Source organism: Haematobia irritans, chromosome 3, assembly GCF_050003625.1.
Source record: "Haematobia irritans isolate KBUSLIRL chromosome 3, ASM5000362v1, whole genome shotgun sequence".
NCBI lineage: Eukaryota > Metazoa > Arthropoda > Insecta > Diptera > Muscidae > Haematobia > Haematobia irritans.
In genome coordinates, this window is record NC_134399.1 from 128,170,405 (window position 1) to 128,182,386 (window position 11,982).

At 30.7% G+C, this 11,982-nt stretch overlaps 1 protein-coding gene across 5 annotated transcripts in view; it reads left to right on the forward strand.

The window, feature by feature from the left end:
* The window catches only part of yin, an 84,871-nt gene extending 83,330 nt beyond the window's left edge, over nt 1-1,541 (forward strand). For all 5 annotated transcript variants that reach the window (XM_075298962.1, XM_075298961.1, XM_075298959.1 and 2 more), the window contains one exon: nt 747-1,541. In XM_075298962.1, the coding sequence (XP_075155077.1) occupies nt 747-1,028 (282 nt within the window). In that variant the 3' untranslated portion in view covers nt 1,029-1,541. The remainder of the gene's footprint in view (nt 1-746) is intronic.
* Nucleotides 1,542-11,982: the final 10,441 nt, after the last annotated feature.

Below are 11,982 nucleotides of genomic sequence, written 5' to 3' on the forward strand. Positions count from 1 at the left end.
TTCTATAGAAATAAAATTTTGACAAAATTTTCTATAGAAATAAAATTTTTACAAACTTTTCTATAGAAATAAAATTTTGACAAAATTTTCTATATAAATAAAATTTCGACAAAATTTTCTATAGAAATAAAAATTTGACAAGGTTTTCTATAGAAGTAAAATTTTGACAAAATTTGCTATAGAAATAAAATTTTGATAAAATTTTCTATAGAAATAAAATTTTGATAAATCTTTCTATAGAAATAAAATTTTGACAAAATTTTCTATAGAAATAAAATTTTTACAAGATTTTCTAGAGAAATAAAATTTTGACAAAATTTTCTAAAGAAATAAAATTTTTACAAAATTTTCTATAGATATAGAATTTTGACAAAATTTTCTATAGAAATAAACTATTGCAAAAATTTTCTATAGATATAAAATTTTGCAAATATTTTATAGAAATAAAATTTTACGAAAATTTTATAGAGAAATAAAATTTTACGAAAATTTTCTATAGAAATAAAATTTTGACAAAATTTTCTGTAAAAATAAAATGTTGAAAACATTTTCTATAGAAATAAAATTTTGACAAAAAATTCTATAGAAATAAAGTTTCTATAGATTTGTATAATTTGTAGTATAATGGCATACAAAGCTCTTTTCTCCAAATTTGTTTAAGAAATAATCGAAATTAAATTGTAACAATTAAACAATTTTGTAAAATTATTCGCCTTATAATAAAAAACTATTTTGTTTTCTTTCAGGCTGCTGAATTTGCTTTGTTTGCTGCTTTAATGATAGTCGATATGTTCATCTTCATGCTATTGGCTATCCGTTACAAATACGTGACGCATTCCGAGGAAAGTGATCCTGAAATGGGAGAAAAGCCTGTAAAAGGTAACAATGAACAGCCATCTCAATTGCCATCTAGTAAAGAAGACCTATCAAATCAAAACTCTAAAGAGAACAATCCCACGGGATCGCAGACAGAGGCTCCTAATGGATTCTCCAACGAGGCTTATGATCATAATGACGAGCCCAAATAAATGAGACTTAAGATGACGCTGAAAAAAGAATCAATAGAAGGTATCCATTGATTCTCTATGTGATGTGTACTTAGTTAGCTTATAGTGTAAATGTTTTTTTTTTAATGTCTCATCTTCCAAGAACCTTGAACTATCTTTTAACTTCAACCTATTATACTATTCTAATATTTATTACAAATACTTTTTATTTGTATAAATAATTCTGTAAAATACAATTATTTATATGCAAACATCTGTCCTGTCCTTCTTCACCATCTACATCTTATCTGTTATACACACATAATTCTAAACTGTTATACATATTTTTGTTATACCATATATTACATTAGAACCATTAGTGTAATATAATATTTCTCATAATGTAATTTTAAGATGTATATTTGTATGATATATTTTGTTAAAATATTGCTCGAATTTATATATTTTTTGTAAATTTCTAGTACACCAATTTTTTATTAGAAAGAATTTTGTAAAAAGAAGCCAATCTCTCAATAAAAGTCTGTAATAAAAATACTTTTAAAAACTATCGTGACTCATTTTAATAAATATTGCTTTTACCTACGAATTTTACGAATTGTTGTTCGCTAGACCATGAAGTGAAAAAATATAGCAGGACACCGCAGTATAACAACAGTTCTCTATGAGTGCAAACGTATAATGGTTTCCCTAAAAGGTTTTCGATTAGACTAGGAGCAATCAGGGTTGGCAAAGTTGGCAAATTTTCTATAGGAATAACATTTTGGAAAAAATTTATAAAGAAATTAAATTTTGGAAACATTTTCTGAAGAAATAAAATTTTGACAAAATTTTCTATAGAAAACAAATTTTGAAACAATCTATATATAAAATTCAATCTATGTTTGTTTATTTGTTTGTTTGTTTATTTGTTTGTTTGTTTGTTTGTTTGTATGTTCCGAGTTGGCTCCGAAACGGCTGAACCGATTTACTTGAAACTTTCAGAGATCGTAGGGGGCGTTCATGTGGTGAAAATAGGGTACCTCATTTTTTGACACCTGGTCGCGGAGCGGGACCTCCCCTTCATTGGACTTTTTGAAAATTGGACCAAAGTTGACCGATTTGCTTGAAATTTTCATTGAAGATTGGGGTTGGCATCTAGACAAAGATCCGCTACTTTTTATTTCGATATTTGTCGGCGGAGGGGGGCCTCCCCTTTGTTCGACTTTTTTTTAAGTACAGTGAAAAAACTAAAATTCTCTAAATTATCTGAGGTTTACAGAGAACATGTGGTGAGGTTATGGAATTAATATGGGGTACCCGATGGTTTCATATGTGGATGGGGAGGGGGACCTCCCCTTTGCCCTACTTTTTGAAACTTGGAACAAAATGATGCGATTAGCTTGAAATTTTCATTGAATGTTAGGGTTGGCATCTAGACAAAAATCCGCTACATTATTTTTCGATATTTGGTCGGGGAGGACCACCCCTTTGCCCGAATTTTTTTGTTTGAAAGTACAAACAAAACTAAATTCCCCCGACTGAAATTTTACGGAAAAAATGGGTTATGAAATTTATATCAGGTTCTAGATTTTTAAAAAAAATAAAAGGGCATAGGGAGACATCCGCTTCTTTTAAGTACATACAGAGAAACAATTAAACTTTTACCGAGTTACTTGAAATGTACAGAGGACTGGAGAGAGGTTACGATATTAATAGTTGATACCTGATTTTGTGATATTTGGACGGAAGAGAGGTCGCCCTTTTAGGCTTATAATTTGCTTGACATTTTCTGGGACGTTTACAAAAGATACGCTACATTACTTTTCGATATTTAGTCGGGGAGGAGGTCCTCCTCTAAAACTGCAAAAAAAAACAACAATTCTTAAGTTTTCTTGAAATTTACATAGGCAGTGGGGGAAGGATATGAACGAAGAGGCAACCTTCCTTGCCCCACACTTGAAGGAAAGTTTCAAGAATTTTCAGGGAAGGTTAGGGGTGCTATTCACTACGGTGTTTGTCGATATTGTATCGGGGAAAGTGACGTCCCTTTAAAACCATAGAGCAAAATGTAAACCTCCGATCTACTTAAAATTTACAGGGAACGTGAGGGGAGGTGATTAAATTTATACATGATTTTTAAATTAGTATATGATTTTTCGATATCTGGTTGGGGAAGGGGAAAATTGAAATAAACTTTGTCGATTTACTTCGATAGAATTTATAGGGACCATTGTGTGATAGTCCGATATCAGGTCGGAGTGGAGCGAAGGTGGGGGAGGGTTCCCTTTTGTCCGTTTTTTTTTTTTTTTTCTTAAATTGAAAGTAGAGGGTTGTCCGTAAATGGGAACTCGGTACATAATTTTATGATTTTTGCACAGGCTTCTGCCAGACTTCTTTTTAGTAAAGAACTTAAATTTACATGAAATTGGCAGCCAACGTAGAGGATGCATCATTTTCCAACATTTTAGCAAATGTTAATGTGGTAAAATTTTTTACTATTTTTGCTTTTTCCGTTTTATTGGATGGGAAACAGTATTTCTTTGTATGTTATTATAATATAGTGCTTAATTTTCAGATATGTTAAGGAGAAGGATACCTTTCCTTGACAAACCACACTTAAAATTCACAAGAAATATAGAAAAAGTACACCGTCTCCCGCCGTATTTGTACCTATAAACGAAAAATCAAGTAGTCCGATTTGTTTAAAAGAATTCAAATCTTTTCGAATTTGTTTTCAGCACGAAGGATATAGTTGACTAAGTTAACGCAAAATATTCCTCCAAATATGCTTCGGAAGGCGCAGCGAAGCGGGCCGGGTTATGCTAGTCTTCTATAGAAATAAAATTTTGAAATTTTCTACAGAAATAAAATATTGACAAAATTTTCTATAGAAATAACATTTTGACAAAAATTTCTATAGAAATAAAATTTTGACAAATATTTTTTTAGAAATAAAATTTTGACAAAATTTTCTATAGAAAGAAAATTTTGACAAATTTTTTATAGAAATAAAATTTTGACAACATTTTCTATAGAAATAAAATTTTGACCAAATTTTCGAAGAAATAAAATTTTAACCAAATTTTCTATAGAAATAAAATTTTGACAAAATTTTCTATAGAAAGAGAATTTTGACAGAATTTTATATAGAAAAAATTGATAACATTTTCTATACAAATAAAATTTTGCACAAATTTCCTTCAGAAATAAAATTTTGCCAACATTTTCTATAGAAATAAAAATTTGCTAAAATTTTTAAAATATTTTCTAGAGAAATAAAATGTTCCTATGTTTTGAGAAAATTCACGATAGAAATAAAATGTTGACAAAAGTTTATATATACATAAAAAAATTTCCATAGAAATAAAATTTTCTATAGAAATAAAAGTTTTACAAAATTTTCTATAGAAATAAAATGTTAACAACATTTTCTATAGAAATAAAATTTTGACAAAATTTTCTGTAGAAATACAATTTTGACAAAATTTTCTATAGAAATCAAATGTTGACAAAATTTTCTAAACAAGTAAAATTTTGAAAAATTTTCTATAGAAATCAAATTTTGACAAAATTTTCTAAAGAAATAAAAGTTTGAAAAATTTTCTATAGAAATAGAATTTTGAGAGAATTTTCTATAGAAAAAATTGATAACATTTTCTATACAAATAAAATCCTTCAGAAATAAAATTTTGCCAAAATTTTCTATAGAAATAAAAATTTGCTAAAATTCTTAAAATATTTTCTAGAGAAATAAAATGTTCCTATTTTTTGACAAAATTTACGATAGAAATAAAATGTTGACAAAAGTTTATATAAACATAAAATTTTGAAAAAATTTTCCATAGAAATAAAATTTTCTATAGAAATAAAATTTTGACTAAAATTTTGTATAGAAATAAAATTTTGACAAAATTTTGTATAAAAGTAAAATTTTGACAAAATTTTCTATAGAAATAAAATTTTGACACAATTTTCTATATAAATAAAATTTTGACAACATTTTCTATAGAAATAAAATTTTGACCAAATTTTCGATAGAAATAAAATTTTTACCAAATTTTCTATAGAAAAAATTGATAACATTTTCTATACAAATAAAATTTTGCACAAATTTCCTTCAGAAATAAAATTTTGCCAAAATTTTTTACAGAAATAAATATTTGCCAAAATTTTTAAAATGTTTTCTAGAGAAATAAAATGTTCCTATTTTTTGACAAAATTTACGATAGAAATAAAATGTTCTATAGAAATAAAATTTTCACAAACTTTTCTATAGAAATAAAATTTTGACAAAACTGTTGTATAGAAATAAAATTTTGATTTTCTGATTGATTTTCTACAAAGTTTTCTGTAGAAATAAAATTTTAACAAAGTTTTCTATAGAAATAAAATTTTAGAAAAAATTTTCTATAGAGATAAAATTTTGACAAAAATTTCCATAGAAATAAAATTTTGACAAAATTTTTATAGAAATAAAATTTTGACAAAATTTTCTATAGAAATAAAAATTTCACAAATTTTTCTAGAGCTGCTAAAATGTTCTTCAAATGTTGGTAAATAATTTTTGGCATGAGTGGCAACCGTGGTTGTAATTGAAATCCAGCCTAAAGTTATGCTTTATTATTAGAAATGGTCATACAATTTCAAAGATGGAATAGCAATAGCTCTGGGCGTGTATAAAAAATAGAATCATATATAAAAATTAAGAATAAATACAAATGCGATATAAAATCATTTTTACTAAATAAAAGCTAGCCTTGTAAACCATGTAAAAAAAATCTGCTTAAATCCTTCTGAGATATTGAAGGTGAATAGACATTTTTCCTTTAAATCGTGAAATACAATTAGTCGAATTTCGATTTGTTTGAAAATCTACTAATTGATCTTTGGAGTTGATTAAAATCGACTTTTGATAGCTACTAAAATCGACTAATGGACTTTCAACGAAAAAGCCAAAGAGACGAATTCGAAATGGAAGGGACCATGAGGTAAAATTCTTTGTGTTAACAACTTATCAAAAAGTCGAAAGTACATAGTTGGGAGTACAAGGGAAAGTAACTTGCTAAAGTGAATCCAAACTTGGTGTGCAAGATAGATAAGTTCGAATATGGCATCTAAGATTTACCTTTCTCTTTTTAGCCAGTATAATCCTAAGCCAATATTTGAATTCGTATTTTAAAGACATGAAATCTTTTGCCTCCCGACAATATTTTTTTCAGTGCACTTATTACAAACGAAACGAGGAAAGTGTTTGCTATTTCATAGAACAGTGACTACTTTCCCTTTTTCACCAGATATTTTGTTGTATCTACTAACAAATTTTTTTAGGTACGATTTATACCGAGAAAAAACTAAAATGAAGAAATATTTTGCTTCCTCAAAATATATTTATTTTTAAAAGTTTGCACCTTTGCTTCGCAATCAATAGAAAATTCCTAAAGCGAAAGTAAAAATTTGAAGATCGAAATAAACTTTTTTCGAGTGGACAATAAATTTGCCATTCCGTTTGCAATCCATTGAAATACAGATTCTCATATCGGGATGTCCACCTTTTCGCTTGGCTATCTATCTGTTGTAACCTCGTTATAAAAAAACTACAATAGCTTAATCAGATCCTCGCCGTTATTATCTGCAGACTTTTTTTATGCGTGTAATCCCATCGATATTATTACAAACATAATTGTTTAATCTGATCACACCATGCATAAAGTTGCTGGCATAAGTTCGATATAAAATTGAAATCATTGAAAATTTCTAAATTATTTTTATTTATCACTTCTTGTAGAATTTATTCGATAACCGGCGATTTTGTATTTATAGTGTTAAGCTTTAAGCAAAACTATAATACAATATTTTGAGAATATTTTGCATATTTGAAGAACTTAGTGGCGGCCTTTAGAAACAAGTTTGCAAGCTTTACTTAAATGGCATGTATAGTATAATTGGCATAAGAGAATGAATGGAACGAAAATACTGAATGGAGCTTTGTTCTATCGCTCGAGCTGTGCAGTAAAACAATATAGTTATGGAACGCCATCACAGTGAAGAATAAAAGTTTACGTGCTTTTCAAATTAGAAATAAACAATTAAACATTAGTAATGTTGAGGAAAAAATTGTTTCCTGTTCAAAAATTTGATTCAATTTTTTTTTGTACCCACCACCATAGAATGGTAACGGGGGTATAATAAGTTTGTCATTCCGTTTGTAACACATCGAAATATCGATTTCCGACTATATAAAGTATATATATTCTTGATCAGGGAGAAATTCTAAGACGATGTGACCATGTCCGTCTGTCTGGCTGTCTGTTTGTCTGTCTGTTGTAATCACGCTACAGTCTTCAATAATGAAGCAATCGTGCTGAAATTTTGCACAAACTCGTCTTTTGTCTGCAGGCAGGTCAAGTTCGAAGATGGGCTATATCGGTCAAGGTTTTGATATAGTCCCCATATAAACCGACCACCCGATTTGGGGTCTTGAGCTTATAGAAATCGTAGTTTTTATCCAATTTTGCCTGAAATTTTAAATCTAGAGGTATTTTATGACCATAAAGAGGTGTGCCAAAAATGGTGAGTATCGGTCCATGTTTTGGTACAGCCCCCATATAGACCGATCTCCCGATTTTACTTCTTGGACTTATAGAAACCGTAGTTTTCATCCAATTTGCCTGAAATTGGAAATCTAGAAGTATTTTAGGACCATAAAGAGGTGTGCCAAAAATGGTGAGTATCGGTCCATGTTTTGGAATAGCCCCCATATAGACCGATTTCCCGATTTTACTTCTTGGGCTTCTAGAATCCGAAGTTTTTATCCAATTTGCCTGAAATTGAAAATCTAGGGGTATTTTCGGGCCATAAAGAGGTGTGCCGAAAACTTTGAGTATCGGTCCGTATTTTAGTATAGCCTCCATAAGAACGATTTCCCGATTTAACTCCTTAGGTTTCTAAAAACCGTAGTTTTTATCCGATTTGCCTGAAATTGTAAATATACTGGTATTTAAGGCTCACAAAAACGTGTATCGGATTAAGTTTTTATCGGTCCATTTGGTAATGGCTCCATATAGACCGATTTCACTTCTTGAGAGTATAGATCTATAAAATCTTTAAATTTATTTTCGTGAAGTGTACAGGTTAAACTGCTCTGCTTGATCTGTCCTCAAACTCTCTGAAATTTCAAAGGAAACCCTAACATTTGATTCATAATGGTGGGAGTTTAAGATTCGGCCCGGCCGAACTTACTGCTGTATATACTTGTTTTTTGTTTTCTTCTACAAAGATTTTTTTGTCTTCACACCCATACCGAATTTTACTTTCGCCCTTCATTGCGTTTGTTACAACCCAGCAAAAAAAATTGGAAATTCTTCCAAAGGCACAACTTTAAAAGCACTTCCAGAAGATGCACTCCCAATGATGTTCTTTATTTTAACTACCCAGGGAGTTCTTTTAATTAAATTTTTATAACTTGTTTTTTTTTCATACTTTTAATGGATAATTTTAACTTTTTTTTCAAATAGCCCAGCAAAAACTCTTATTACCCGGTAATCTTGTAGGTAAGCCTGTTTAAAAATGAATAACCACTTATTAATTGGCATCGCTCCGGATTACATTTATATACGCATGTCCTACGAGAAAAGTACTTCTCCCCAGGCATACTTTCGGCAATGAAATAAGTAGTGTTTTTAAAGCATATAATCACCTAATATGTAATCACTTATTCGTAGATACACCAAAGCTTGCAAAATAGCCACTTATTCAGGCAACCAAATATCGAAAATATTAAGGACTAGCGTAACCCGACCCGCTTCGCTGCGCCTTCCAAAGCGTATTTGTAGGAATATTTTGCCTTAACTTAGTCAACCATATCCTTCGTGCTGAAAACAAATTCGAAAAGATTTGAATTCTTTCAAACAAATTCGACTACGTGCTTTTTCGTTTAGAGGTACAAATACGACGGATATGCATATGTAAAACGGTTCGTCCTAAAAAATGTCGGGGAGAGGGTGTACCCTTTCCTCCAAATGTTTTAAATAATGTTCTGTATTCAAGTAGTTGGACAATCTTCTATATTTCTTGTGAATTTTAAGTGTGGTTTGTCAAGGAAAGGTATCCTTCTCAACATATCTGAAAATTAAGCACTACATTATAATAACATACAAAGAATTACTGTTTCCCATCCAATAAATCGGAAAAAGCAAAAGTAGTAAAAAATGTTACCACATTAACATTTTTTTAAATGTTGGAAAATGATGCACCCTCTACGTTGGCTGCCAATTTCATGGAAATTTAAGTTCTTTACTAAAAAGAAGTCTGGCAGAAGCCTGTGCATAAAATATGTCATAAAATTATGTATCGAGTTCCCATTTACATAAAACCCTCTACTTTCAATTTAAGAAAAAAAAAAACGGACAAAAGGGAACCCTCTCCCCACCTTCGCTCTACTCCGACCTGATATCGAACTATCACGTACCCTATATTAATTTCACAAACTATTCAATGGTCCCTAGAAATTCTATCGAAGTAAATCGACAAAGTTTATTTCAATTTTCCGCTTTCCCAACCAGATATCATATACTAAAAGCATATACTAAAATCATATACTAATTTAAAAATCATGTATACATTTAATCACCTCCTCCCACGTTCCCTGTAAATTTCAAGTAGATCGGAGATGTTTAAATTTTGCTCTATTGTTTTAAAGGGACGTCACTTTCCCCGATACGATATCGACAAACACCGTTGTGAATAGCACCCCTAACTTTCCCTGAAAAATCTTGAAACTTTCCTTCAAGTGTGGGGCAAGGAAGTTTGCCTCTTCGTTCATAACCTTCCCCCACTGCCTTTGTTAATTTCAAGAAAACTTAAGAATTTTTGTTTTTTTTTTTTTCAGCTTTAAAGGAAGACCTCCTCCCCGACCAAATACCGAAAAGTGATTTAGCGTACACACATAGAAAATTTCATTAAAATTGAGCCAACGAAATTTTTTCATTGATATAACGAAAATTTTTCATTAATACAATGAAATAAATCGTTAATAGCAGGAAACGTTACGTTGATTAACAGAAAATTCGTTATAATAACTAAAAATTTCGTTGTATTAACGAATTTGTTTCATTGGCTAATTTTTAATGAAACATTTCGTTAATATAACGAAACTTTTTCTATCAGTGTATCTTTTGTAAACGTCCAGAAAATGTCAAGCAATGTCTCTTCCATTCAAATATCAGGTATCAACTATTAATATCGTAACCTCCCCCCAGTCCTCTGTAAATTTCAAGTAACTCGGTAAAGTTTAATTGTTTCTCTGTATGTACTTAAGAGAAGCGGATGTCTCCCTATGCCCTTTTATTTTTATTAAAAAATCAGGAACCTGATATAAATTTCATAACCTCACCCATTTGTTCCGTAAAATTTCAGTCGGGGGAATTTAGTTTTGTTTTCACTGTACTTAAAAAAAAGTCGGGCAAAGGGGTGGCGCCCCTCCCCGACCAAATATCGAAAAATAATATAGCGGATTTTTTTCTAGATGCCAACCCCAACATTCTATGAAAATTTCAAGCAAATCGCATAATTTTGTTCCAAGTTTCAAAAAGTAGGGCAAGAGGGTGGGACCTCCCCCGTCCACATATGAAATCATCAGGTACCCCATATTAATTCCATAACCTCACCGCATGTTCTCTGTAAATCTCAGATAATTTAGAGAATTTTAGTTTTTTCACTGTACTTTAAAAAAAGTCGAACAAAGGGGAGGTCCCCCTCCGCCACCAAATATCGAAATATAAAGTAGCGGATCTTTGTCTAGATGCCAACCCCAACCTTCAATGAAAATTTCAAGCAAATCGGTCATCTTTGGTCCAATTTTCAAAAAGTCCGACAAAGGGGAGGTCCCCCTCCGCGACCAGGTGTCAAAAAATTAGGTACCCTATTTTCACCACATGAACGCCCCCTACGATCTCTGAAAGTTTCAAGTAAATCGGTTCAGTCGTTTCGGAACCAACTCGGAAGATACAAACAAACAATCAAACAAACAAATAAACAAACATATATTGAATTTTATAGATATAGATTAAATAAAAAAGCATTTTTCGTTCTTTTAAAGAAAATTTGCCTTACTTCAAAGACGTTACTCTTTAATGGAGGAAATCAAATTTCAAAGATGCATGTCCTAAATATAAAGAAAAAAGCCAAAGCATAATGTTACATCCGTTGCTTTTATCCAATTTGTCTGAAATTGTAAATCTAGGGGTATTTTAGGACCACAAATAGGTCTGCCAAAAATGATGAATATGGGTCCATATCTCGATCTCTCGATTTTGGGATTATAGAAACCGTAGTTTTTATCCAATTTGCTTGAAATTGGAAATCTAGAGGTATTTTAGGACCATAAAGAGGTGTGCCGGAAATGGTGCCTATCGGTCCATGTTTTGGTATAGGCCCCATATAGACCGATCTCCCGGTTTAACTTCTTGGACTTCTAAAAACCATAGTTTTTATCCAATTTGCCGGAGGTGTGCCAAAAATGGAGAGTATGGGTCCATGTTTTGATACAGCCCCCATATATACCGATCTCCCGATTTTACTGCTTGAGATTAAAGAAATGGTGTGTATCGGTTCATGTTTTGAAATAGCCCCCAAAATTTCAAAAGAAACTCCCCTGAAAATTTCAAAAAAAACTATAATATTTGATTCATGGTGGTGGGTATTTAAGATTCGGCCCGGCCGAACGTAGTGCTGTATATACTTGTTTTATTTCTATTAAGACGCATGAAATAGATAAATGCCTAATATTGTTTCTTTTCACTGTTCGTATTTTAATATTAAAAGCTCGAATACACTAAGCAACTCTAGTTCATTAAAAAGTTGCACCTATCACGTCAGTTTAGAAAAAAGCACAGAGAGAGGATAAAATTAGAAATAAACTCAAGTAATTGTTGCTTCAGCTTAAATCTCATTAAGTTTGTGTGCGTTTTACTAAAAAAAGCTCACTGGAGTTTAACCC